The sequence below is a fragment of the Rattus norvegicus genome, chromosome 6, assembly GCF_021556685.1.
Source record: "Rattus norvegicus strain SHRSP/BbbUtx chromosome 6, alternate assembly SHRSP_T2T, whole genome shotgun sequence".
NCBI classification, from domain to species: Eukaryota; Metazoa; Chordata; class Mammalia; order Rodentia; family Muridae; genus Rattus; species Rattus norvegicus.
This window is the reverse complement of record NC_141539.1, coordinates 47132564-47158007: the sequence shown is the minus strand read 5'-3', so window position 1 is coordinate 47158007 and position 25444 is coordinate 47132564. Positions and strand designations below refer to the sequence as shown.

Genomic DNA, 25444 nt, shown 5'->3' with positions numbered 1-25444 from the left:
CCTATCAGTGCAAACCAATGAATGAACAAGCATTCCCCCCAAAGTAGCTTTCATAAGGGAACAAATCGTTCTAAGTTAGTCAGGGCCAGAACATCAGTGTATGAGCTTTGATATATGTCTTGTCCTGTGTGAGTCATAGGCTAAGCCTGAGCAGCCAGACCTCCTGAGATAGCTAACCCAGCAAACCTCTGCGTCCTGGGGGCCCAGATGTGCTCCTTTCACTTTCTTCCTTCAACTCTAGAACAGTCTTGGAGCCTCTCTCCCCTGTTGAGAGCAGTCTCATCCCCTGTTGCCAAGGGACTGTCAAGATCCCAGACAGTCATCTTTCATTTTGTATATCATATTTTCTTATCTTTCATTTTAAACGTGCATGTGTATGCTAAGATAGGACCTCACAATGTTGGCTTTGAACTCACAGAGTTCTACCTGCTTCTGCCTTCCAAGTGCTGACTTTAAACATTTTCAAAAGTCTTTTCTTTTTATTGAAACTTTGAGGGTTTTTTTTGGATTGTTAGGGTACGAAAATAAAAGCCACTAAACTAAGGCACGTGGGGTCAGGGGTAGAGTAGAGGATGTGGGGATAAAATGGATTTAAGTTTTTTATTTTGTTGCCATAAAAATCAAGAATGTGTACTTTTTTTATAAACATATATTTGCAACTCTCTTTATTATAAAGACTTAAATTCAAATAAAAATCTTTCCCAGCCCAAATAATTAAAAATAACCCCTACATAGCACTCTTAAACTCTTGAAATACTTAGACATACTGTAGCATCGGGCTGCTCTAGTCCTGATGAGGTCTCCGTAGAAGAGCAATTGACTTCATTCTGAGTAGATGAAACGTGCCTGAGTGCTACCCTCTATCTCCATGACCACTGTGCTTCCTACCTGCCCCAGGGAAAGCATTTGTGTTGCAAGCAATTGTGGGTGCTAGTGCCGAGCTGCAGCTGCTCTGTAATGTTCAGTTGAAGTACCCCTGAACCTGGCATGATGACAAACTAATTAAGAATTCCCTCTTTTTAAAGCAATTTAGCCTTGATATAGCTGAAGAGGCCTCTAAAGTCTGCCTGGCTCATCTTTTCACCTACCAAGATTTTGATATGGGAACTCTTGGATTAGCTTACGTTGGTTCTCCCAGAGCAAACAGTCATGGAGGGGTTTGTCCAAAAGGTAAGTCTTTCATTGCATTATCATGACACTGAGAGACGAAAGAGAAAGTTGATTGGGTTATGTTTCAGTTGTGAGTTTAAGAGGCAATTTTTGTCTGTTTATTTATTTATTTATTTTTTTAGCTTATTACAACCCAGGTGTGAAGAAGAACATCTATTTGAATAGTGGTCTGACAAGTACAAAAAATTATGGTAAAACCATCCTTACAAAGGTATGTTTTGTTTTTTTTTTTTTTCATTTTCTATTGAAATATAGTGTGTGTGCATACCACATGCACTCAAGCATGGGTCCTTACAGATACCAGAACAGGATGTTGGAATTGCTAGAGCTGGAATCATAATAAATGGTTGTGAGCTGTCTGATATCAGTGTGGGATTGAACAGCAGCCTCTGGAAAGCATCAAGTGCTTTTAACGACTGAACCAATTCTCCAGCCTCTGTTTTTGCTTTTAAACAGGACAGATTTAGGATCCATTGCATTAGTATCTTAGTTACTTATTTACACTGATATCTTTGTAAAATGTAATGTGTACTTGGCTGATAATGTGGCTGGGTATGTTCTGCCTTTAAGCATTTAAGGCATTGGTCTGTTGTCTGTTGGTTTTCATATGCTATTAAAAAAAGGGTATGAGTTTTTAGACTTTGTGGCTTTTTTTTTCCTAAAAGATTCTAAATCTTGTTTTGGAGCCTGGAGATATGGCCCCGCTAGTAGAATGCTGGCCTAGCATGTACCATATCAAACCAGGGATAGTGATGCACGCCATAGCCCCAGCCCTTGGCACGGTGGAGGCAGGAGGATCAACAATTCAAGATTGTCCTCAGCCCCATAACAAGCTCAATAAAACAAAAACCCTTGTTTTCTTAGATACAGCTGTTCAAGTACATTTTGCTACAAATAATAGAAAATACAGAGATTAGTGGCCTAAATAGGGGCTCACTTTTCTGAGTTACAGTAGCTGAGATAGCCTTCTCCGGTATATTCTGGAACGTTCAGAGATGCTCTCAGTCTGGGTCTCCCTGGCTTCGCTTTAGCCTCTCTCAGGACAAGCCCTCTGTCCTTGCGCTGCAGCCTCAGAAGGACTAGAGCTACTACTGTGGGCTCTTCTTCTACCACAGCTTTTCTACAAGCCTCACCCATTGATACTTGGTTATGTCTCCCAGGACGCTAGTTGGCAACATGAGTGCCTGTAACACCAGGGCAGGAAGGCACCTATTTTAACTGAATATATTGCTGCTTGGTACAGAATTGGGGCACTTTAAAAATAAGACAGAGCTGGGCATGATAACGCACACTTTAATCTGAGCACTCTGGATGGAGAGGCAGGTGGATCTCTTTGAGTTTGAGGCCAACCTGGTCTATATTATGAGTTTCAGGACATCCAGGACTATGTAGAGACTTTGTCTCAAAAAGCCAAGTGTGTGTGTGTGTGTGTGTGTGTGTGTGTGTGTGTGTGTGTAATGGGGAAAGTAAGTATTGATAGGAGAAATTAGTATATGGCACACTGATGTGTTGACTCTGAGCTTAACATTGACTGTGTGGCGCTGGGAAGCTGGCTCAACAGTTTCCTGGACTTCACAGGGACCCAACACCCTCTAGTAGCCTCCCCAGGCACTATACTAACACATACCCACACAGAGACTGAGTGCACATAGCTAAACTCAATCTAATCTCTATTATAGTTTGTTTATTTGCTTGTTTGTTTTTTGAGACAAGGTTTCTCTATGTAGTCCTGGCTGGCTTGCAACTTGTTGTGTACACTAGGCTGGCCTCGAGCTCAGAGATCCACTGGGATCAAAGGCATGTGACACCACCACCTGGCTCTTTTTATTGTTTTCCTTCCTTTGTGGAGTAGTTGGGACCCTTTAATCTAGATACTTTTGTCCTTATGCACAATGCTGACTTTTTGTTTGATGCGTTTATTTTGGTGAGACCACGTCTCACTTGACTTCGGGATTGACTTGTATCAGTCTCCTGAGTGCTGGAATTACAGGCATGTATCAAGAAGCCTGGTTTAAAAGTATTCTTGTGGGGCTGGAGAGATGGCTCATATGTTTAAGAGCACTGACTGCTCTTCCAGAGTCCTGAGTTCAGTTCCCAACAACCACATGGTGGCTCACAGCCATCTGCAGTGGGATCTGATGCCTTCTTCTGGTGTCTGAAGATAGCTGTAGTGTACTCACAAACATAAAATAAATAAATCTTTAAAACAAAAAACAAAACAAAACAAAACAAATTTTTGTTGGCATTTGTCAGCTCTTGCCCTCTACCCTTGTTTCTTGTTCTTGGAAGGTCATGGCCTCCTTATTCCTGAAGGAGAAGTAAGTAAGTGTGGTGTTCATTCTTGTGCTGAAGCATCCTCTTATTACTGCTTCAACGCCCAAGAAATGTTAAAGGCACTGGGACAGTTGAGATGGCTCAGAAGGTAAAGGCACTTGCTGACAAGTGTGACAGTCTAAGCTGGATCCCTGCAAGGCATGGGTTTGAGTATTGAGAGGAGAGTTGCCACTGTTGATGAAAGATGGACGGAGAAACCATATGGGTGTTTGGGGAAACAATTGACTTCCAGCCCCTACCCTTACAGCACCCCCTTACCTCCCCCTCCCTATCTATGCATGTGGCAGTCACAGGTCAACTTTGGGTGTGGTTTCTTTGCTCCATTCACGTTTTCTTTGTTTTTAACTAATGAACGTATTGCTCATATGTATGCACATGTGCTCTGAGAGTTTATGGGCACAGAGGAGCCTTCATTTCCCCTGGAACTAGAGTTCCAGATGGTTGCAAGTGCAATAGACACTCCTAAACATGGAGTCATATTCCACTCCACCCCCAGATTGTATTTATTGGGGCTGGGGAGATGGTAGATACTGTACAAAACAACTCTGACCTCACACATTCACTGTACCACCCCCCACCCTACCACAAATAAGTGTAAAAGGTTTTTATGTGGGGTGCGTATGATAGGTGTATGTGGGTACGGACCACTTACAGGAATAATTCTACTTCCATTTGATCTGGAAAATGTAGCATGGACCCAGCTGGCAAAAATAACTGATGATTATACGCTTTCTTTGCCTGATTCTTAAGGAGGCTGACCTGGTTACAACTCATGAATTGGGACACAATTTTGGAGCAGAACATGATCCTGATGGGCTGGCAGAGTGTGCCCCAAATGAGGACCAAGGAGGAAAGTATGTTATGTACCCCATAGCTGTGAGTGGTGACCATGAGAATAATAAGGTATGTGTGTCTTGATTATGTTTAGTGGTGGGGAAAATGCTATTAAATGTTAACAGAAAGGGGGCTCAGAAGAATCCATCTCTAGGTGTTTCCCTAGAGGCGGAACTGTCATCTACAGTAGGAACTTGGTGTATGGTTCCAGTGACACAAACTCATCTTAACAGTGCTGAAAGCTGTCATTTGGACAGTTTTGTCAAAGTCAGTCACATATAGGTTGGGTTCCTTATGACAATTTCAGTAGTGATTTTTTCAGAGTCCTACTTTTGAGGGTGTTTGGCTCAGCCTTAAAAATGACCTGACAGCTTTATTTACAATTTATCCCTCATTTAATTTAGCAGTACTTCACAGTGTGCTGTCACCACTCTTCCTTCCAGCACCCTTCCTCTTCCTCCCTCCTTCTGTACTAGGGATTAAATGTGCCTTAATAGAACTGTTAAAAACAAATAATAAAAATGGACAAGAAAATAGGACAATACAGAATACCGTGAAGCCACATAGAAGCTGGTGAGGGTGTGAGCATCAGTGGGACTGTTGTCTGTTTACTGCGTGCGTGGGCGCCTCTGCAGTAGACTAGAACTGCAGAGGGGAAAACTCTTCCGTGGTGTCCATATTGGCTTGCTCTGGTTGTGAGGACACTGCCAGCCTGGGGGACTGTTTGACTTTGTGCACTCTGCTGAAAGGGAAAGCACATGATGCTACTTCCTCTTCTCTGGAAATCCCTGTGGCCTGTGAGAACCTGCTAGTGGGAGTGGAGCGTGGGTAGAACGGGTTTTTTCAGGGGATGCTGAGCTGTCAGTGAAGCACAGTTGGTTTTGCCCTGTGTCCATCACAGTTAGTACATGTTTTTCCTAACAGTTTAGTTTTCCAACTGGTATCTCCCCTTATGAAAAAATACTGTGCATCTTCTATGCCTTAGACTTTCCTCAAATACTTGTTTACATTTATTTATTTGTGGAAGTCATGTGTATGCCATGACGTGTGGAGCTCAAAGGACAGCTTTGGGATCTTTCCTTTTATCTGGGAATTGTGCTCAGGTCATCGGGTTTGGCAGCAGGCCCTACATGAATTCCTTTCCTTTCCCTTACTTTCTTTTGTTTTGCCTGTCTGTCTGTCTGTCTGTCTTTCTTCCTTCCTTTCTTTCTTTCTTTCTTTCTTTCTTTCTTTCTTTCTTTCTTTCTTTCTTTCTTTCTTTCTTTCCTTTCTCCCTCTCTCCCTCCCACCTTCTCTCTCTGTCTCTGTCTCTGTCTCTGTCTCTGTCTTTGATAGGGCCTCTCTATATAGTCCTGGCTGTTCTGGAACTTGCTGTGTAGATCAGACCTGAAGTCACAGAGGTTTTCCTGCCTCTGTGTCCTGAGTGCTGGAGTTAAAAGTTGTACACCACCATGCCTAGTTCATGAGTTTCTTAAACATTTTTTAAACTACATGAAAAAGATGACTATAGGATTATAGAAATAAGGTGGTTCTCTGGTTTCACTTGGACAAATAGCCCTGTTTGCTACTGGATGACCAACAAGCAGCTGCCCTGTGCTGCCACATGAGCTGTGAGCACTGGTATTAGTGGGATGCTGAGGACTGAGATCTTCTAGAGAAGGACACTGAAAGAACGCAAGGTTGTAGACAAAGGAATAAAGAGAAGACTAGGAGTTAGAGACGGTGGTCGGAAAGCCTGAGATAGATTGGCCGCTATGTGCTCAGCATAGTCTAGGTCCTGGAGTCCCATTGTTTGAGAGTTTAACTGCTAATGATGAGGTGTTCTTGCTGGCTGTGGTAGTGTAGGTCCTTCTCTAAGGTCACTAACCATTTTGACCTGTAGGGCAGAGAGGTGCATTCCTCTAACCCCAGAGGCAGAGGCAGTGTATCTTTACGTTCGAGGCAGATCTGGTCTAGAGAGTTCCAGGCCAGGAGTAAGGCTGTTTTGAGATCCTTATTTCAAAACAAAAAGTGAAACAAACACCCTAGCCATTTTGTATTGACTAGAGGGAAATAATATAGCAGTCTTTCTGAAATAAGCACTTTGACACCAGTGTCAGTGGTGGGTAGAAGCCAGGAGCTCCTGGAAGGTTTCTATGCTGGGCTCAGTTTGAATTCTTCATTTTATATTTTAGACAAGTGGATTGCAACCTTCCTAATGCTGTAGTCCTTTCATACAGTCCTCATGCTGTGGTGACTCCCAGCCATAAAATTATTTTCATTGCAACTTCATAACTGTAGTTTTGCTACTGTTATGAATCATGATATAAATATCTAATAAGCAGGATATCTGAAAGGGGTGACAACCCACAGGTTGAGAACCACAGTTCTAAAAGCACAGAGTGGGCTGGGCAAGCAAGCAATATTTTACAGAAACACAGGTGGCAATCTACAGCAGCCCATTCTTTCCGCTATTCCTCCAGGTCATTCTGTCCCAGACAGCAAGTGAGATCAGACTTGGCAGTAGGTAGTACAGGCAGTGCTTTAAGTAAATCACTCAGTAAATCAATGTCAAATAATTGATATTTTCTATCTTACTCTGTTTCAGTAATTTCTTACTGTGGCATTTGCTGGTGACTGCTTGACATAGCTCAGTGGCATTGGTGGAGGCTTCCCAGTTAGGGTTTGTCTGTAGAGTAGCAATACATGGGAATGTATTTCATCTTGTTTTCCACTCTCACGGCCCTCTTTTTCTTCTAAGATGTTTTCAAACTGCAGTAAACAGTCCATCTACAAGACCATAGAAAGCAAGGCTCAAGAGTGCTTCCAGGAGCGCAGCAACAAGGTGTGCGGCAACTCCAGGGTGGACGAAGGAGAAGAGTGTGACCCGGGCATCATGTACCTGAACAACGACACCTGCTGCAATAGTGACTGCACACTGAAGCCAGGTGTGCAGTGCAGGTGAGAGGTGCCCCACAGAGAGCCAGGGCATTGGGATAATGAGGGTCCAGATACCAGGAATTGCAAGTGCAGGCAGCTTAGCTGACTTGCAACTTTCTCTGGATAGACCAGGCTATCCTGGAACTCACAGAGATCCATCTACCTCTGCCTCCCTAGTGCTTTAAGATTTATTTTTATTTTTAAATTAGGCTTGGTGGCAAGTGCCCTTACTAGCTGTCCCACTGGAGTTTTTAAAAAAATCTTTTAAAAGCCAGACATGGTGGGGCATGCTTTATATCCCAGTACTTGAAAGGCAGAGGGAAGCAGATCTTTGTGAGTTGGGAGTCCAGCCTGGTGTACATAGTGAGCTCCGGGTCAGCCAAGGCTACACCGTGAAACTCTATGTGGAAACCCAGATCTCTTTAAAATAAACAAAGTTGCTTTAAGAAGCCTATATCTGTTACAGTAGCAAAATACTGGGATAATCAGAGGTAGTGCTATTAGAACACAGTTGGTTACTGTGTACTCAGACAATAGAGTAATGTGGAGGTGCTGCTTAATGTCAGCAAGTAGATTCAGTCTGGAAGGTACCTCCTTTTCCATTTTTTAAGCAGTAAGTCAGTTGTGCGTCGAGCCTTCTGACTTGTAGATTCTTTTGGAGTGCTATGGAACTCAGGATGCTTTGGTTTTTTAGGCACTGGTGTATCTCCCCAAAGCCCACGTCTGGGTCTCTCTGTGTAGCCTAGGCTATCCTGGAACTCACTCTGTAGACCAGGGTGGCCTCTAGCTCAGAGACCTGCCTGCCTCTGCTTCTGAGTGCTGGGATTAAAGGCATGTGCTTTCACTGTCTGGCTACTCTGGCTTTTTTCTTAACTCCTTAATAAAAACAAAGAATTCCAAGGTACTGTAAAGGTGATTGCTGTGCATACTTACTTTTTCATATTAAGGGACATACGCACACACGTGTGTGGTGCAGATAACTCCAGAGGAGTCAGACTGTGCAATAGTGACTTGGGGCCTGGGGTCTTGCTTCAGTGTTCAGGTCACTAACATGATCTTAGCATTTGATGTTGGGCTGTCATTGGAATTGAATGGTGTTTGTGTGCTCTTCCATAGTGATAGGAATAGTCCTTGCTGTAAAAATTGTCAGTTTGAGACGGCCCAGAAGAAGTGCCAGGAGGCTATCAATGCTACTTGCAAAGGAGTGTCTTACTGCACAGGTATGCTTCCGTGCTTCTCTGGGTGTCCTGTGGCATATGAACATGTAGAAACCAGGGTAAAGTGTCCTTTAGTGTAGCGCCCACCTCAGCCAGCAAGGAAGACGCAACACTGTCGGATTCTTCTCAACAGCCTTTATTGCAGGAACACCTAGTTATTGATACGGGGACCCCGAGGAACAAAGGCACTAGCCTTATATACAAAACAGGCTGTGGCTATATACTTGTCCTCTAGGGATTGGTGGAGCATGAAATGCCTCATTAGCATGAATATCACTCCAGCCTGATAGCTGCCGAGACATGACAACACATGCGCATTGTGGGTGTTTATCACAAACGACCACCGGATGTCGGCGCCATCTTTAGCCGCTCTCTACACTTCAGGGGAAAGCAGCCCTTGAGGCTTTGCTGTTTGCAGGGTCCTCGTTCTTATGAGAAGCAGTGTGTGGCAACTGTTGTGCCCTGGACTGAGTTTTAATTGGTGTTCGCCTCCAGGGAATAGCAGTGAGTGCCCCCCACCAGGAGATGCTGAAGATGACACTGTGTGCTTGGACCTGGGCAAGTGCAAGGCTGGGAAATGCATCCCTTTCTGCAAGAGGGAGCAGGAGCTGGAGTCCTGCGCATGTGCTGGTGAGTAGTTTCTAAGTCCTGCAGCTGCATGACACCGGGCTCCCTGCTGCTCATCCAGCGTGGGGAGAACCAAGCAAGGGATGAGGAAAGCAGCAAGGCAAGCTAGCATTTGGAGAGGACAGCCCTGTGTTTAGATCCTGCTCCCCACCACCTTGTGAACTCCTTTCCTACTCCATTTCAGACATGTGGCAGGCAGGCTCCGTGGGAACTAGGAACGGCATTGAGAGGAGGGTGGGGACTGTCCTCACGCTCCTCACACATCATATAAAGCATAGAAGCAGCAATAACTCCCTTCCCGTGGCACGAATGGAAGAAACTCTTTGAACTTAACCAAGGCCATTTCCTGTAGATTGGATTTCTAAAACTGCATTTGTGTGTGTGCTCGTGTGCATGCATACGTGTGTGCATTCGTACATACGGACCTTCCTCCATACACATGGTCAGAGGGTCACTTGAGGTAGTCCGCTCTCGTCTAGTAACGTGGGTCTCAGGAATCAAACCCAGGTTTTCAAGCTTGGCAGCTGCTGCCTTTACCCACTTTGCCCTCTGGGTGGGAATTTTGATGATGCTACCAAGGTCTGCCACCCTCTCCTCCCTGCTGGGGCAGCCTGGAAGGCAGCCTTTTATTGCTAGCTACAGTTTTCTTGGTTTCCCATGCTCTTATTTTTAGAATCATTGGGTCTGAAGGGAGGCTTGAGGACATTCAGGGCCTGGCTCCCCTCCACACTCCACTCCACTGTGGGGCTGGTGGATGGATAGCAGCTCTCTGTTCCGAGTAGAGACATCGATGTTAACTCACCCATAGGCTGGAGTGAGTGGTTCCTCCAGGTGGATCACTGTTAGCAGCAAGTGTGGGTGTTCAACAGAGGAGCATCTGCCTAGCACGCATGCATGAGTCCTGTGATTGAGCAGCAAAGACAACAGCGCTGCCAGTAACTGACTGAGTCAATAACAACAGGCTTGCAGTGCCTTGGAAAGACAAAGTCCAGGTCACAGTAAGCCCTGATAATGTAATAAAAAACGTTCGGCTTGCTTTGTGTTCTACTCGACTTTCTTTCTGAAGGTAAACTTAGCTTCCCCCTTAGAGCAGATTCAGACTATCCCAAGTTACACTGCAGGGTAAAGTTTTAGTTCTGAGAATCCACACATCTGGTGCCAACTGCTGACTTTTGCCTCAGATTGTGGCAGAGCTCCTCTTGGGGAAGGCACTGTCAAGTCCAGGCTGCAGTGCTCCTGTCACTGGCAGGTGCCCGCTGCACACCACAGGTGGACAGTTCTACACAGCTGCACTGGCTGGGGTAGGGCAGATCTACACTGAGAAGCCAGGGGTGGAAGCTGGCTGTGAGGCATGTTGGGCCAGAGGGTGCATTTGGAGAGCATTAGGCAGGTTAGACAGAGAATGTACTTTGGCTTAATCTATCAGAGTTTTCTGTTGATAATCCTTTTATTCTGTTCCTGAGACAGGATCTAAGAAATCCAAAGCCTTGGTTGTCCTGGAACTCACTATGTAGACCAGACTGTCCTTGTATTCAGAGAGATCTGCCTGCCTCTGATCCCCAAGTGCTGGGATTAAAAGCGTGTGCCCCCATGTCCAGCTAATAACTGTTTAATCCGAAGAGCTGAGGAATATTAATTTGGGAGTGTTGTCCTTTTTTTTTTTTTTTTTTTTTTTTTTTTTTTTGTGGTGGTGGACCTGGCACCCAAGCCATCATAGACACTGTAGGCACTCTGCCTGAACCCCTCAGCCCTGGATAGTATCAGCTTTTGACATCTGGGAGTGAGGTCAAAAACTAGAAGTCAAGGAAGCCTGTGGTGAGGTCTCCTAGTCAGCGGCTGTGCTTCTCTTTCAGACACCGACAACTCGTGCAAGGTATGCTGCAGGAACCTTTCTGGCCCATGTGTGCCTTACGTCGATGCAGAGCAAAAGAACTTATTTTTGAGGAAAGGGAAGCCCTGTACAGTAGGGTTTTGTGACATGAATGTAAGTATTTTGTTGTGGAATTACGCATCTGTAGAGAGGCACAGGGTCTGACTTGGATGACTTAAGCAGCCTTGGTCTTTCCTACTCACTCTGAGCCTCCTGCAGAATCACAGTTTGAACAGTTTCGCACTCTGTGTCCAGTCTTTAAGCCAGGAAATTAGGACTTGGTGTCAAACCAGCTAAGACAGTAAAGACTACACACAGCCCTGCCGCAGCCTGCTGTCACAAAGAGTATCAGTCCAAACAGGGTTGCTAGTGAGATCTGTTCTCAAAAAATAGACAACACATTCTTCATCTTACGCAGTCCCTATCTGTACATACTCCAAGCAGGCACTGGTTAGAAAGGTAAAAAGATAGTATTTGTGTTCGGATTGCCTTTGTTTGCAAAATCAAGTACTTGATGTTGTAAAGCCCGCTCTGTCCACTGTGTTTATAATTGCTGTCATTCTGAACAAGGTATTCCTAGGTTTATAGTTTTCTTGAGCTTTGTCCTGTTCATTCTAAAAATGGACTTCTGTGCTGGGTGTGACAACACACTTCTATATTCTTAGCCATTGCAGAATAGACAAGCCCAGTTTTGAGATCTACAGGACACCCTGTCTGAACACACCCAGCCCCACCACTGCACCGGATAGTTTTTAAGGGATGTAAATGAAAGTGCTAGTGAGTGGACCTCCTTCCTTGGGCGTCTTCATATTGTAATTTTCCTCCTGTGTCCAGGGGCCCACTAAGCAGAGTTGCCCTTTGTTTTCTGAGGCTCCATTAGTTCTAAACATGCCTTTGGGCATGATCTTTTCTCCTGTAGGGCAAATGTGAGAAACGGGTACAGGACGTAATTGAGCGGTTTTGGGATTTCATTGACCAGCTGAGCATCAACACTTTTGGTAAGTGAAATATTTCCTGGATTATTTACCAAGATCTGAGCTGATTCCCAGGTGACTCAGGATTGGTTTCAGTTTGTGCTGTGATCTTGTAGCAGAAGACTGAAGTATTCCCCACACTTGTTGCGAAATAACTCCAATGAGGACAGGAGAGATAGCTCAGGGTCAAGAAGACTGGTTATTCCTCCAGAGGACCTGGGTTCAATTCTTAGCACCCACATGGTGGCTCTTAATTACCTCTGACTCTTGCCTTAGGGTGTCCAGCATTTGTTTCTGGCCTCTCCAGGCACTGCATTCACATGGTATAGACATATGTGTGTGCAGAACAGAAAGGTGAAGGTTAAGGGAGGGGGAGCCAGGAAGAGAGGCAACATTTGGAATGTAAATAAATAAAACAATTTTTAAAAACAGGTTAAAAATGATTAAACACCTTTGTTGTCCAAGACGAAGTGAACTCAGGCAGGCCCCTTCCTGTGTGTCTTGCATGCACGAGTTTTCAGAGGGAGTTCTCCACCTGAGCATGGCTCAGTCCCTTGACTCTGGTTAATTTAAGAATTTACAGAAGGCAACACCCCATAGAGTTTAGCAGTAAAAACAATTTTCAGGCAATTAAGCAGTGTCTTCCTAGGCATGCTGTGCTTGGTGTGCGGGTACAGTCCACACAGGAGTGGCCATTGCTCCCTGGTCTCCTCATCCCCAGCACGGCCTGGCACCATGCTCACCGCTTTGTAGTGCTCCTGTGAAATGTGGCTGCAACGCTTACTGTTTGGATTATTCACAGGGAAGTTTCTGGCAGACAACATCGTTGGGTCTGTTCTGGTTTTCTCCTTGATATTTTGGATTCCTTTCAGCATTCTTGTCCACTGTGTGGTAAGTCACCGAAGTTTAAATGATCAAATGTTTTACAAAATTGCTGAGCAACTCCAAATTGAAAGATTGACAGAAAAGTTGCTGGTGCTATTGTGAGTGTTGAAGACAGAGCAGAATGGCAGCCGGGGCCTAGCTCAGCTGTAGAGGGGTCCCAGCTTGCACAGGACTGTGTCCCAAGGCGCTGCATAAACTAGGTACAGTAGGGCGTGAACTCAGGAGACAGGCAGGGGCAGCAGCAGCTCCAAGTCACTCTCAGGTTCACAGTGAGCAGCCACGGCACACGAGGCTCCGTCTCCCTTCGGTAGATGCCCACGGCAACACCCGACTGCCCGAGGGCTTTTCTTAGGACTGAAGTGTGGAAGGAGGGGATTGACTCCCCGCAGGTGTCCTCCCATGTCCCATGCACATCCCACCTTGTAGGCCGTGGCACACTCACATGCAAAATAACACAATGAGGCTTTAAAATATATTTCTGTGTGTATTTTGCTATTTAATTATTTTGGAACTTTTTACTGTAAGCACAGGAGAGCATCTAGCTGGACTTGTTTGAGGCTTGTGACTTGTAAAGTCTCTCACCAAGAGCACTTTGGGGCTGACTTGGTTATAGAGGGACAAATGTCAGCATTTCTGAGACATTCTCCATGTACCGTGTAGATTGTTGACATTGTGTATAGTGTTCATATCTTTATACATTCTTAGAGCTTTGAAACCTTACCTCGTGTGAGGGAGGGGTGGGTACCTTACAGATAGTCTCTGAAGCTCTCACAGAGCCCTCCTGGCTTCTGTCCTGTGGTGTGGAAAGGCTCTGGGGCACCTGTGCCAGCAGAACAGCTGTTGCGGCTTTGTTAGCTGTGTCTCAGGATAGCAGAGCCGGCCCTCTTGAGTGCTTTCGCTACAGCGTTGGGTGGATTTTGTGTTCATGGAACATGTACATATGGACCATGAAGCTGACCCTTGATTTCAGAGCAAAGCCACTGACTGGAGGTTTGTTTCTAGTCACAGAATGCATTCATGGCACCAGGCATTCAGTTGTGGCCCAGTTCTTCTTGGTGTTGTCTTTCCCTTTGTCAGTTAGCATTCAACCTCCCACATAGATACAACCTGAGGATCAAGACTGTTCCTCTAGAAGTGTGGTGTCTGTGAAATCAGCTAAGAAGCTGTGGGTTGGGATGGTGAAGCACCCAGGGATGCTGTGACTATCTTTGCCAGTGGCCTTGGCAGCCAGCACCGTCCCAGTGCATGAGTGTTGTGGCCATGCCTATGAACCCTCTGCCCAGTCCTTCTGCCCAGTCTAAGCTAGCTTGTTAAGCACCCCTTCTTTTCGTGTCCGTGTCACTGTTGGTGTCGAGCACTTCTTGCTTGGGTGTATGTGTCAGGCTGCACAAATGTGTTCTCAGCTGTGAACGTGCTGTCCCTTGGGTGGCAGGCAGACCCAAGGCTCACGTGTGTTGGACAACTGCTCCAGTGCTGAGCCACGCCCTGCCGTCCATCACTCTGCAGTTAAGGTCTAAGTTCACTCAGCCTTAGGAGTGAGCAGGAAACACTCACCATTTGAGGGTTGGGCTCCTTTTAATTTTAGGAAGAATGACATTTTTACCTCCTGTGCTTTCTAGGATAAGAAACTGGACAAGCAGTATGAGTCCCTGTCTCTGTTTCATCACAGTGTAAGTATACATAAAAACAAGAGCAGTCTCCAGTTGCACTTCAGCCACACTGACAAAGGCCTCAGCAAGAGTGCCTCCCTCCTGGGTTAGTGGAAGTCCTAAGGCCGATGGACATGCTGATCCCCAGAAAATGACTGTGGCACACTTGGCTTAGTTGCATGGAAAGAAAGCTAGCAGAGAGGAACCTGGTTCCCCATAACCGCAGATGGTGATGTAGCTTCTCAGCGCTGAATTCTGATAGGCACAGGTTGTCAGAGCATCTCAGAGCACTGCAGTCCTGCTCAGGTGGTCGCCAGTGCCTTGCCTAGCACTAGGTTTGGCATGAGCATAGCCCAGGGGTAGTGTGGATGAGATTATATAGTGTGATGACCTTTGATTACTTTCTCCCCATCCTTTCCAGAACATTGAGATGTTGAGCAGCATGGACTCAGCATCTGTTCGCATTATCAAGCCGTTCCCTGCACCCCAGACTCCAGGTCGTCTGCAGGCCCTGCAGCCGGCTGCAATGATGCCGCCAGTGTCTGCGGCTCCAAAACTGGATCACCAGAGGATGGACACCATCCAGGAAGACCCCAGCACAGATTCACATGTGGATGATGATGGCTTTGAGAAGGACCCCTTCCCCAACAGCAGTGCAGCCGCCAAGTCCTTTGAGGACCTCACAGACCACCCAGTCACCAGGAGTGAGAAGGCCGCCTCCTTCAAGCTGCAGCGTCAGAGCCGAGTTGATAGCAAAGAGACAGAGTGTTAGTGGGAGCCTGGGCCTGCTCTGGGGGACACAGACCTACAGATGTTCCACAGAGCTGACCTGAATCAAAATAGACTGTAATGATCTGAGAAACGGGAGCAGCTTAGCAGATGCTGGTCATGTGACAGGACCTTCACATGACATCCTGTGTATGTAGGCCCTTTGAAGAGGTGAGGTAAATCTGGCTTATTTAAGGCTTTCAGGTTTTGGGGTTTTCTTTTGTAATCTAAAAATCTCCTTTGACCTGTGGTGCAGAAGCAGAAAATAAGGCTGGATCAAGTTCCTGGTGACAGCACTGATTAAGCCTTCAGTCTGTTTTTCTGTATGCTGTAAGGTCCTCTCACTACGGTGAAGCACTTAGCAGTGAGGATGACTGGAACACAGACTTTTTGGGGGTTTTGGCCTTCACATGTGCGTTGTCTCCAAATGCCGTCTGTCTTGGCACTGAACTTTGTGGATACAGTCCTTTCCAAGATGAAGACTAGCTCTGGAACAGTCTATACAAACAGCCACATGAACTTCAAGATGGCCTATTAACTGCTTAGCCCCAGGTTCCCTGGGCAGTTTTTCCGTTTTGCAAAAAGTGTCTTCACGGGTCTCTAAACATTGTTTGCCTTAAAAAATACTGGGCTGGAGAGTTGGCCCCACAGTTAAGAGCACTTGGTTTCATTCCCAGTACCCACACGGTGGCTCTTAACTCCAATCCCAGGGGAGATGACATCTTCTGAACTCTAGAACACAAGGCATGCATTGGTGCAGTCAAACATGCAGGCAACACACACAAATTTAGAAAGCCAAGTGCTGTAAGAAGTTGCACATCCCCCAACCTACAGTGCTTCGCGGTCTGAGCTGGAGTGGAGCTCTCTCCTGAACACTCTGGAAGGCTGGCAGGTGCTGAGCTGGCTAGGGAGACGGGTGGGGCCCAGCCCTGGAAGAACCGTCTTCAGCCTCAGCAAGCAGACACTCGCGTTACCTCAGGCTTTGGGGCTTCAGGACCCAGGATGTTTTGTACTTATTGTGTGAGGATAAATACCATTAGCCTGAATTCTCATTTCTGTAAGTTTTAGTTATAAAAGCTTTTTTTCTTCTAAGAATTGCAATGTGCTCACCAGCAAACACGTCTTAACCAGAATAACTTGTAACTCTGAGGACAGTTAACCAAACCTGTGCCTTGTCTCTCCTGAGGGTGTCTGTTACACTAATACTTGAACATGTACCTTGTGGTATTGGCTCCTTTTACTAGTCATGACAGCCTTATATGTTAGTTACACTTTGAGGATTTGCTCTAAGGTGAGTGGGGTGTGTGGGTGTATGTATGAATGAAACAGTTGGCAGAATATAAGAAAACCATTTTTATAAAATTGTGACTTTTTAAACCAAAATGGTCTTAATTGTATTTTTTTTCCATGTACAGAATTAATAAGATGCTCAGGGTATATTCTGTAGCCGTGGCACCGATGATACTGCTTCAGTCCAATAAATACTGAATATCAAAACAATGGGTTAAGTATATAACATTTCCCTGAAAAGCAAGTTAGTAAGTTTTTTGGACAATAATCGTGAATAGAAGTTAAGCTTGGAAAGAACCATTTAATCAATCTCTTGATGTTTAGGAATTATTAACAAAGTTGTGCACTTGCTCATAGAATGTCTGTGATTGCCAACCTGAGGTGGTATGTGTGAGTGACCTGAGCCACTCGTTCTCGGGAACGTCCCCCATGCTAATGGTCTCCGTCTCCCAGCAGGCTCAGCTCAGGCTTTGTTTCCTCCACATCCTTCCAGTCAGGAAGCAGACGTGGCAGGGAGGAGACCTTCTTGTCCAGCAGTGGCCAGAGGTGGAAGAACAGAAACTCATTCCCCAGTGGGGATAAATGCAGGCCGTCTGATAAGTAGGACGAGAAGTCCTGTAGGGAGAGGCAGAATGTTAGTGTGTGCTCCCTCCTCAGGGTGGCTGAGAGCGGTCAGCAGCCTGATGGGGACCACAGAGGCCTCTGTGCTTCTGCACAGGTGCGAGACGCTTGCTGCCCTGTCCTATGTCTCACAGACCTGAGCTCTCAAAATCATGGCTGTTCGTGTATCTGAACTGGGATGACATGTTATCAGAGGGAGGCTTAATGGCTGACTAGTGTTAAGAGGGCTCGGGGTTGTGCTTGGGCAAGTTTGGAGTGATAGGAACTTATACTTGAACAGGAAGTCTGGGCTGAGGCCACTCTTTTTTTTTTTTTTTTTTTTTTTTGGAGCTGGGGACCGAACCCAGGGCCTTGCGCTCAAGCGCTCTACCACTGAGCTAAATCCCCAACCCCTATGAGGCCAGTCTCCACCACTCCCCTGTCTAAACCCAGGATTTACTCGGAGGCCCATTCTGACTAGGAGGAGCCTTCACTTGCTTAATCCGCATGGCACTGTTCACAGGCTGAGAATGACAGTCCTAGTGGCCTTTCCCATCTATAAGGAAGATTTCCCTTCTTCTAGGGAATCTAACAGATTCTAGGGAGTCTAGAATCTGTTAAACCTGAAAACTTTGTGAGTAAACCAGGCAGTGGTAGAAGATGTCCTGATGGTCTCTCCCTTCCAGTGCTAATCCAGGCCTTGTGTCTGTTACAGTCTCGGAGTTAGGAGGCAGTGACATGTCCTCCTTTACAGATGAACTGTCAAATGTCAGACCCTTCCTGGTCCATGGAGGAGGGCATGGACTAAGAATTAGGGGAGGGGGAGAATTAGCATCTGGTTTAGTGGTTGTGGATCGAGTTGTTGTTTTGTGGACACAGCAAAACCAAACCGCTGTGAACTGGGGTAGCGTGGGTCCTCCTTTCCCACCACCTCCCTGGAGTACCCTCCCTCAGCTCCCTCCCTGGGACTCAGCATCACAGCAATAACCTTTCAGTTGCTCCCACAGAGCATGCATTTAACTATGGAGTCAAGAGTAGGCCCGGGACAGGGCCCAGTCAGCAGGGTTTGCTTAGCACATACGCAGTCTCCGGCACCATAGTGTGGCAGTGCACACTGTAACCACAGCGCTCCACCCGCAGGACAAAGTTATCCTCAACTACACACGAGTCCCGGGCCAGCCCGGGATGTGTAAGGCTGGTGAGGATGAAAGCAGATGGGTCACATGCTGCAGACCAGGGACGATGTGCAGCACTGTCCTCACGCTGTCCCTACAGCCTTGTCTGAGATGTCAGACGGCTGGAGCCATGTGCATGTCCTGAGAGCCATCCTTTCCTAGCAGCGCTGTCTGTGTTGCGGGCCTCAGATTAGGTGTTGTCACTGCTCAGGACTCCATGGACTGGGGTCACCCAGTCACCTATAGAAAGGCAGGTGACTTGCTTCTAGCTTTGGGCCCAGTGTAGATATGGCTGCAAAGACACTCTACAGTGGACTGCTGCGTCCTCTGTCAGTGCATGTGTGTCCAGCTGCCCCAAGAGGCTGCCCTTCATATGACAAGTAACGTTTTCCGTGTGTGTGTGTATGAACGTATGTATGTATATATACACACATATGTGTATATACTGAAAATGTATATACACATATACATGTTTTCAGGCTTTAACACAAAATAACTCAACTAGCATGACACTCTGCAGTGGGTTTGAACTCTGTCCTGCTTGTATAGATCTGAACCTAAGGCAGTTATGGTTCTCTAGGTAACCTGTAGCTAAGCTTCTGGCTGTATTGGCTGCTTCAGCTCCTCTGGCCTTTCATCTGCCCAGTTTTCCTGGTGAAAACCAAGACTGACATTCATGTCTTTTGAGACAGTTTTATATGCCATGCTGGGCCCAAGCATGCTGTGCAGCCCGGGCTATCCTTGAACTCCTGATCCTTATACCCAGACCTCACAAGTTCTGCAGATACACACCACCATGCCCATCTACAGAGCTAGTCTAGAAAGCTGCACACATCTTGTATACTTGTGTGATCCCAATAACCCTGAGAGGACTGGGAAAATCATGGTACCTGGTTGTCCTTCTGCATCAGGGTCCACAGGTCAAGGACATCAGTCCCACAGTCTCTGGCTACTTGTAAACATGCCTTAGCATATTCTCCGACAGCAACGTTCAGGCGGTTCAATTTGCAACCTGTCGGTGAGAACTCCAGAGGGTCACTGGCAAACTTAGTGCTGGTCCTTTTGAAGGCTACACTGACTGGACAGTTTCTAAGTGTCACTGAAGCCAGTGTGGGGGCTGCAACAATGGTACTGCTTGACACAGTGCAGGAAGTGCATGGTGGAGGAACAGCCTGCTGTAGCAGCCAGAGGCTCCTAAGGCACCAGGGTTGGGTTACAGAGACTAACCAGCTAGAGTGTAGACCCCAGTGAGTTGGGTAAAGGGCAAGGAAGGGCATGGCTGGAAAGAAAGGTCAAGATCATGAGAGACACACTGCCACTGAGACCTCCAGTGTCAACATGCTACTGTAGTAATGTGAGCAAAGGCTGCAGGAGACGACAGTCACTTCCTGAGCCTGCTACTACATGGCCTGTGGACAACATGCTCAACCATTCTGAGTCTTTCCTAGTCTATGTGACAGCCATGCCTATCCCATTAATGCAGATTCCAGAACAAAATGGATGGAGTTAACTAAGCGCATCCTGCCTATCTCTCAGGCATGGATGAATGCAGATTACCCAGTGGGTGGGGGAAGCCCGGCTGGGGTAGAATCTCAGGTCTCTGAGAGGCTAGTGAAGGGATTTGGGGTATAGTAGGAGCCGGGCCGACCTGCTGTGTGTGAGGAAAAGAACCACTCTTCCCCAGTGTGGGAGTGGACCTGTGCTGTCCCATAAATGTGTCCCAGTCAAACCTGTCCTCCAGTTTCAAGCAGCTTGGACAAAGTTCACAGAACACTTTTCCAGTCACATGTGTCAGCCTGAGAGCTGCTGTGCTGAAGGGACAAAACACATACGTGGAAGGAAAGTGGAGGGGTTTTAACATCACACTTTTCCAACCGCCTAAGGAGGCAAGGCAGGGGTGGCTCCTGGCAGCTGGAGCAGGGGCCATCTGCAGAGCTCTTGACGGCAGGCGCCTCCCCCACGCCAGGGGAGAAGGCTGCAGAGGACTTGGTGTGCGCATCTGGCCACCCAGCTGCTGCAGCTGGCAGTGGGCCATGTATGCGCCTTGTCGTCTGGCAACACGGACAGTAAGCTCTGGGTCACCAATGCCCTCCTGACATACAACCAGAACACCCCCCCACAAATATACATCAAAAATTTACCCCAAAATAGTCTAGCCATTTTCAACCAGCAGGTCGCAACTCCTTTGGCAAACTTCTATCTCCCAAAATGTTTACACTGAGTTTTTTTTTTTTTAAGATTTATTTATTTATTATATATAAGTACACTGTAGCTGTCTTCAGACACACCAGAAGAGGGCGTCAGATCTCATTACAGATGGTTGTGAGCCACCATGTGGTTGCTGGGATTTGAACTCAGGACCTCTGGAAGAGCAGTCAGTGCTCTTGACCACTGAGCCACCTCTTCAGCCCCCACACTGTGATTCTTAACAACAAAATTACAGCTATGAAGTAGCAATGAAATAACGCAACGGTGGGGGTCACCACAATGTGACTGTATTAAAAGGTCGCAGCGTTAGGAAGGCTGAGAGCCACTGCTAGAGCAAGACCTGACATTAACTTGACTGAAAATGGACAAGTCCCTCCCTTAGCACCCACACTCGGCTTTGACAGGCTGAGGTGTGCTACTCACCCTTCAGGATGCACTCCTTCTCCCAGGCCGCTTCACAGAGAGGGGGTGGTGTGATAAGAATCACTCGCTCCTTGGGGATGTCCACAGACCTCAGGTACTGTACCATGTCCCTCAAGTTTGCACTGTACTCATCCAAGGGGACATGCTGCTTGGGGTTCTCATCTGTTCAAGATATATATATCTTTCTCAGTCTCAACCCTAGCCCTCCCAAGTGCTGGGATTAAAAGTTTGTATGCCCACACAGCCTTATATCAGACTAGGAAGGGAACTGAACACACCACTAGGCAAGCATTGGACCCACTGTGTGACATCCCCAGCCCTTTGTGTTTTGAGGCAGGCTCTTAATCTTAGTTCAGGCTGGCCTGGACCACGCAGTGATCCTTCTGTTTCAGCTTCCCCGTGCTAAGACCTCAGTGAGAATGTGCCACCACTCACAGGCAGGAACAGAGTTTGGCAAGTTTACAGTGCCACTGAGGAACTGTTGGGTTCCAAGACCCAAAGGAAAGACTCCCTCCTCTTTAACCCATTTACTTACACAGCTCTCAGCTCAGGCCTCAGAGGCTGAGGACATTTTGAGTGTGTGGGTCTTTTCTCTAGGTTGCCCATCAAAGGTAAGGCTGGATCTGTAGGCTAAGGTGCAAGACTGCCCCATCTAATCCTGACCTTCACCGATTTAGCCTTCTGAAGCTCACGGTGCCCTCACTGGGAGCTGAGGTAATGGCAGCTGTGAAAAACAGTCAAGTGTGTGAAGCTGCTTGTCGGGCTTGCTCCCAGTCACGCTTGTGCACAAGCACAAGGCTCTCTGCAGACTCCGTGCAAATCACAGGAAGCAAAGAGCAAAGTCACGCATGAACCTACATCCAGGCCACTGCTGGTGTGTGGATGTATCCTGGCCAGTCTTTCTCTACAGTCATGTGTAATTTTAGGAGCCAAAATCAACAAAACAAAACATTAAAAAAAAACCCAAAAAACTCAAAAACCAGCAATAGGCCAGGCTGTGTGTCACACACCTCTCTCCCAGCATTTTCGAGGTAAAGCAGAAGGATAAACCAGCCTTAGCTACCTAGTGAGTTAGAGCCAGCCTGGGCCAAAGGAGATCTTATCTCAAAAAACGAAACCAAAAACCTAACCAAAGAGGGCCACAAGCGAGCCCTTCACCGCCAACTGTATCAGCTGAGGACATCAGACAAACAATGAAAAGTCCTTTCAGGTGAATCAATGAGGCGGTCATGTGGAAAACGAGCCCTAGAGCACCTGAACCAAATCTAACCACATCAAAGTCCAAAGAAACCCACATGGGCGAGCCCCAGGAACGCACAGTTCTCTGAAACTTTCTCCCGGGAGATACAGAAACAGTCTGGGAGGAACAGTATATAAACGTGTATTTGTTGAGTCCAGGAAAACCCAAGCACGATCTAGAGATGTCCTTACCTTTGAGTGTAGAGTCATTGGCACCAAAGAATATTGTAACCGCCACTGGGTTTTCCAAACCAGCCCCTTTCCTGATTATTCTTGGAAGGATAATCTTGGCCCATCTGGTGTTGTAACCTGAAAATCCACGATTCAGGACGTCACACTTCCTGAAATAAATTGGTTAAAAAGACAGGTTATGAGCAAAGGGCTGTTTCTAGTCCTGGGGAACTGGCCATAGTAACTGTGTGTTCTGCGGGCTTTATGGAAACGCTCACGCCCTGCCCAGCCTCCTCGTGTCCCTCGATGAGATAGGAATTCCACACAAGGGGTTGATTCTATGCATTCTAGCAGTAACTCAGGGTCCATGTAAAGTGGACTTTCCGGTAAGTACAGAGCATTAGAAACCCACTAACAGGCAGAAACTCAGTGGTTTGGAAGGGAGGTAGACCCACCACACAAGTGCTGACAGATGTCATGCGGTAGCAAACCTGATTTTGTGGACCCGAGTGCTTGCTCTGTGTTCCTCCCCTTTAACATGTGCCCGGGAGGGAAAAGGCTAACAGATAAAAGCCACTCCATCATTCACTCTTCGAGACTACGCTTCCCACCAGAGAGCAGCCAAGGAACTGTTCTAGGAACTGTTCTTACCTGACTAGTCTGTCAGCCAGCAATGTGCCCCATCCACCCTGCTGGAAAGAAAACTGAAGAAAAAGGTCTGTTATTATCCACACAGCTGCACACAATGGCAAAAGTGGGGGGCCAGGCCCATTAGATGCAGACTCCCTTTTGACACCCCCAGGCTTCTAACCTTCCTTGCTTGGGAAGGTATTTTGGGAGTCACTGTAGCTTCACTCGGTAACTCTCTGTAATGAGAGGGTTTTCTTCATCCAATGGATGTCTGAATGACAGAGTCTGTCATTAATATTTTAATGCGACTTAATATTAATTAGAGACATTTGTTACCTGAACAGAAGAAAACTACGTTGAGTTAGATGACATAACGTCATCCCATTTCTCCACAGCTGAAGACTAAGGAAGCCTATGCTCTATTGATTTAACAGTCATGGCAACCCATCGCACCACCACGCCCACCCACAAAAACTTAGTGCCCATTATCTAAAAATAATGTTGCCAATTACTAAGGAAAGCCATGCCCGAGTACGAGTAAACCATAGAGAAGCGTGTTTCTTGTTTATGTTTTTTATCTCCCTGAAGGAAGAATTTCCCTAATTGGGAGTTAAATGTTCTCAGATGGGATTACTTTTTCACACTGTTGAACGCTTTGTTTTCAAAACCCACTTGGTACTGGACCGAAACCGAGGGAGGAAGCGAGGAGTGAAACTAGCTGGTTCAAAGTGGCTTCCGTGAAGAACCCCACAGGAGGCTGCGGGCAGCGAACCTGAACCCCTTAAGCTCCCGTGCACCCCAAAGTGCACCGGGTCATTCAAAATCCCGCTGAGAAGACCGGGACTCGGGCAGCCCCGCATCCCGGCGTCCACACCGGCTCGCAAGGTGCACGGCCCGCGGAGCACGAGGGGAACCGCGCTTGGCCTGCCCCGACACGCGCGCGGACGCAGCCGAGGGTGCGGCGTGTACCTGCGTGATGGAGTCCCCAAAGAGCAACACGCGAGGCCAGAGCAGAGAGCTCCCGCTCGCCGCAAGCTCGCACAGCGACATGATGGAAAGGTCTGAACCCGCAAGTCTACGCCGGATGTGGCGGATCTCGTGCCGTGGGCGGAGCTAACAGTGGGCGGGGCTAGCTCGGGACCAACCGGCTTAGCTCTCTGGTCTACAGGCGAGTGTCCTGGCCGGGTGAGTCTGTAGACTTTGGCTCCTTTGGCCTGTTCGCCGCAATCCTGTCTCCTGTCTCTCGGAGACGGGCGATAGCTGTGGTGTTTTGACTTCCGTTTTACAGCTGGAGCACCCGTCCATCACTGGCCACTCTCAAGTGGGAACTTCCTTTCCTTGGTTAGTAGCCTTGATGGACACAGTAAAAACACAACTTAAAAGCCAGAGCTGTCCAGGGACCCTCACCGCAGACCTCCTGACTCCACAGCCTTGTGCCCCAGCATTAAATTGAAATACTTAGCTTACGTAATAATTTAGGGTTGGGGATTTAGCTCAGTGGTAGGGCGCTTGCCTAGCAAGCGCAAGGCCCTGGGTTCGGTCCCCAGCTCCGAAAAAAAAAAAAAAAACCGTAATAATTTTTTGCATGTCATGGGGGCCTTGGGCTTTTGGTATAGGCCAAAGACATGGGAATTTGGCTGTTTTTATAGAAATTTCATTTAAGGAAGAGTCAGACTTAACACTGTTAGCAAAGCACCGGAGAGTGTTTACACACCTAAGAGGGGAGGTAGACAAGACAGGCTACATGGGTGAGGCTCTTTGGTTTGATAGTGTGCTCTGAAGGTGAGGCAATTCCTACAAGGGACTGAAGTGCATATTTTACCTACCTATAGCAGACCTGACCTCAGGGTTCTCCCAGCATCCCTCAGTCCCAGGGGCTAGGCTGCCCTTCCTCCAGAGGCTCTTTGGTAGTACACCAGACACCCCTCCCTCCTCCCCATGCTCTCTTTCCCTTCCTTTCTCCTCATGGCAACGTCCCTATTCTTGATCTTTGGGACCAATGCATTTATATATACCTGAACTGGCTTGAACTGGCTAATTTCACCATCAGAGAAATAACATCACTGAAATCTAATCCCTTTTCCCTTCAATTGGGTTACTTTCAAGCCTGAATTTTATGTACTTTCGAAAATCAGACTAATGAACTAATCCACACAATATATCTGAGACATAAAATGTGTCAGATCCCGTACAGAGAGATGAGTCCTAAAAGTGGTGGCTTTATAGACACAAACCAAGGAATTGGGTAAGGGGTGGAGAACAGGTTTCAAAGCTAAGGCACGTTTGCATTCAACTGAAAATAGATTTGCCAGTACAGACCATTCAGCACACACTGCATAAATGCCCGAAGCCAAACCAATGATCAATAAGTAGCTCCTTTGATGATTGGTTCGAGAATAGTGGGCAAATTAGTTGGTGGTCTAGCAGTAGTCGCCATCAGATGCAAAAGTAACAGGCCACC

The 25444-nt window shown here is 47.0% G+C and overlaps 2 protein-coding genes across 4 annotated transcripts in view; one reads left to right on the top strand and one right to left on the bottom strand.

Annotated features, from left to right (window-relative positions):
- Window positions 1-16630, top strand: part of Adam17 (ADAM metallopeptidase domain 17) — a 47717-nt gene extending 31087 nt beyond the window's left edge. For both annotated transcript variants that reach the window (NM_020306.3, XM_087554440.1), the window contains 11 exon segments: window positions 1026-1170; window positions 1293-1381; window positions 4255-4407; window positions 7079-7278; window positions 8374-8477; window positions 8970-9104; window positions 10955-11085; window positions 11891-11969; window positions 12748-12836; window positions 14450-14500; window positions 14901-16630. In NM_020306.3, the coding sequence (NP_064702.2) occupies window positions 1026-1170; window positions 1293-1381; window positions 4255-4407; window positions 7079-7278; window positions 8374-8477; window positions 8970-9104; window positions 10955-11085; window positions 11891-11969; window positions 12748-12836; window positions 14450-14500; window positions 14901-15251 (1527 nt within the window). In that variant the 3' untranslated portion in view covers window positions 15252-16630.
- Window positions 16631-16818: 188 nt separating this feature from the next.
- Iah1 (isoamyl acetate hydrolyzing esterase 1) lies at window positions 16819-24071 on the bottom strand. Of its 2 annotated transcripts, none has more exons than XM_087552604.1 (6): window positions 23320-24071; window positions 23005-23219; window positions 22375-22523; window positions 20944-21105; window positions 19203-19324; window positions 16819-17152 (listed from the first exon to the last, which is right to left on the bottom strand). In XM_087552604.1, the coding sequence occupies exons 4-6, from the start codon at window positions 21047-21049 to the stop codon at window positions 16970-16972; spliced, it is 411 nt and encodes a 136-aa protein (XP_087408730.1). In that variant the 5' UTR covers window positions 21050-21105; window positions 22375-22523; window positions 23005-23219; window positions 23320-24071; the 3' UTR covers window positions 16819-16969. The 2 variants fall into 2 exon arrangements, with proteins under 2 accessions (XP_087408730.1, NP_001094010.1); NM_001100540.1 differs by having other exon boundaries at window positions 23005-23057; window positions 23953-24046.
- Between the last annotated feature and the right edge of the window lie 1373 nt (window positions 24072-25444).

Excerpts from the sequence above, each read along its gene's own strand:
- Iah1 (NM_001100540.1), bottom strand. The coding sequence starts at position 24,033 with ATGTCGCTGTGCGAGCTTGCGGCGAGCGGGAGCTCTCTGCTCTGGCCT. Across the intron at positions 23,058-23,952 it reads TTGGGGACTCCATCACGCAG|TTTTCTTTCCAGCAGGGTGG; the intron begins GTACACGCCGCA and ends CTTTTTCTTCAG. Across the intron at positions 22,524-23,004 it reads CTGGCTGACAGACTAGTCAG|GAAGTGTGACGTCCTGAATC; the intron begins GTAAGAACAGTT and ends AATTTATTTCAG.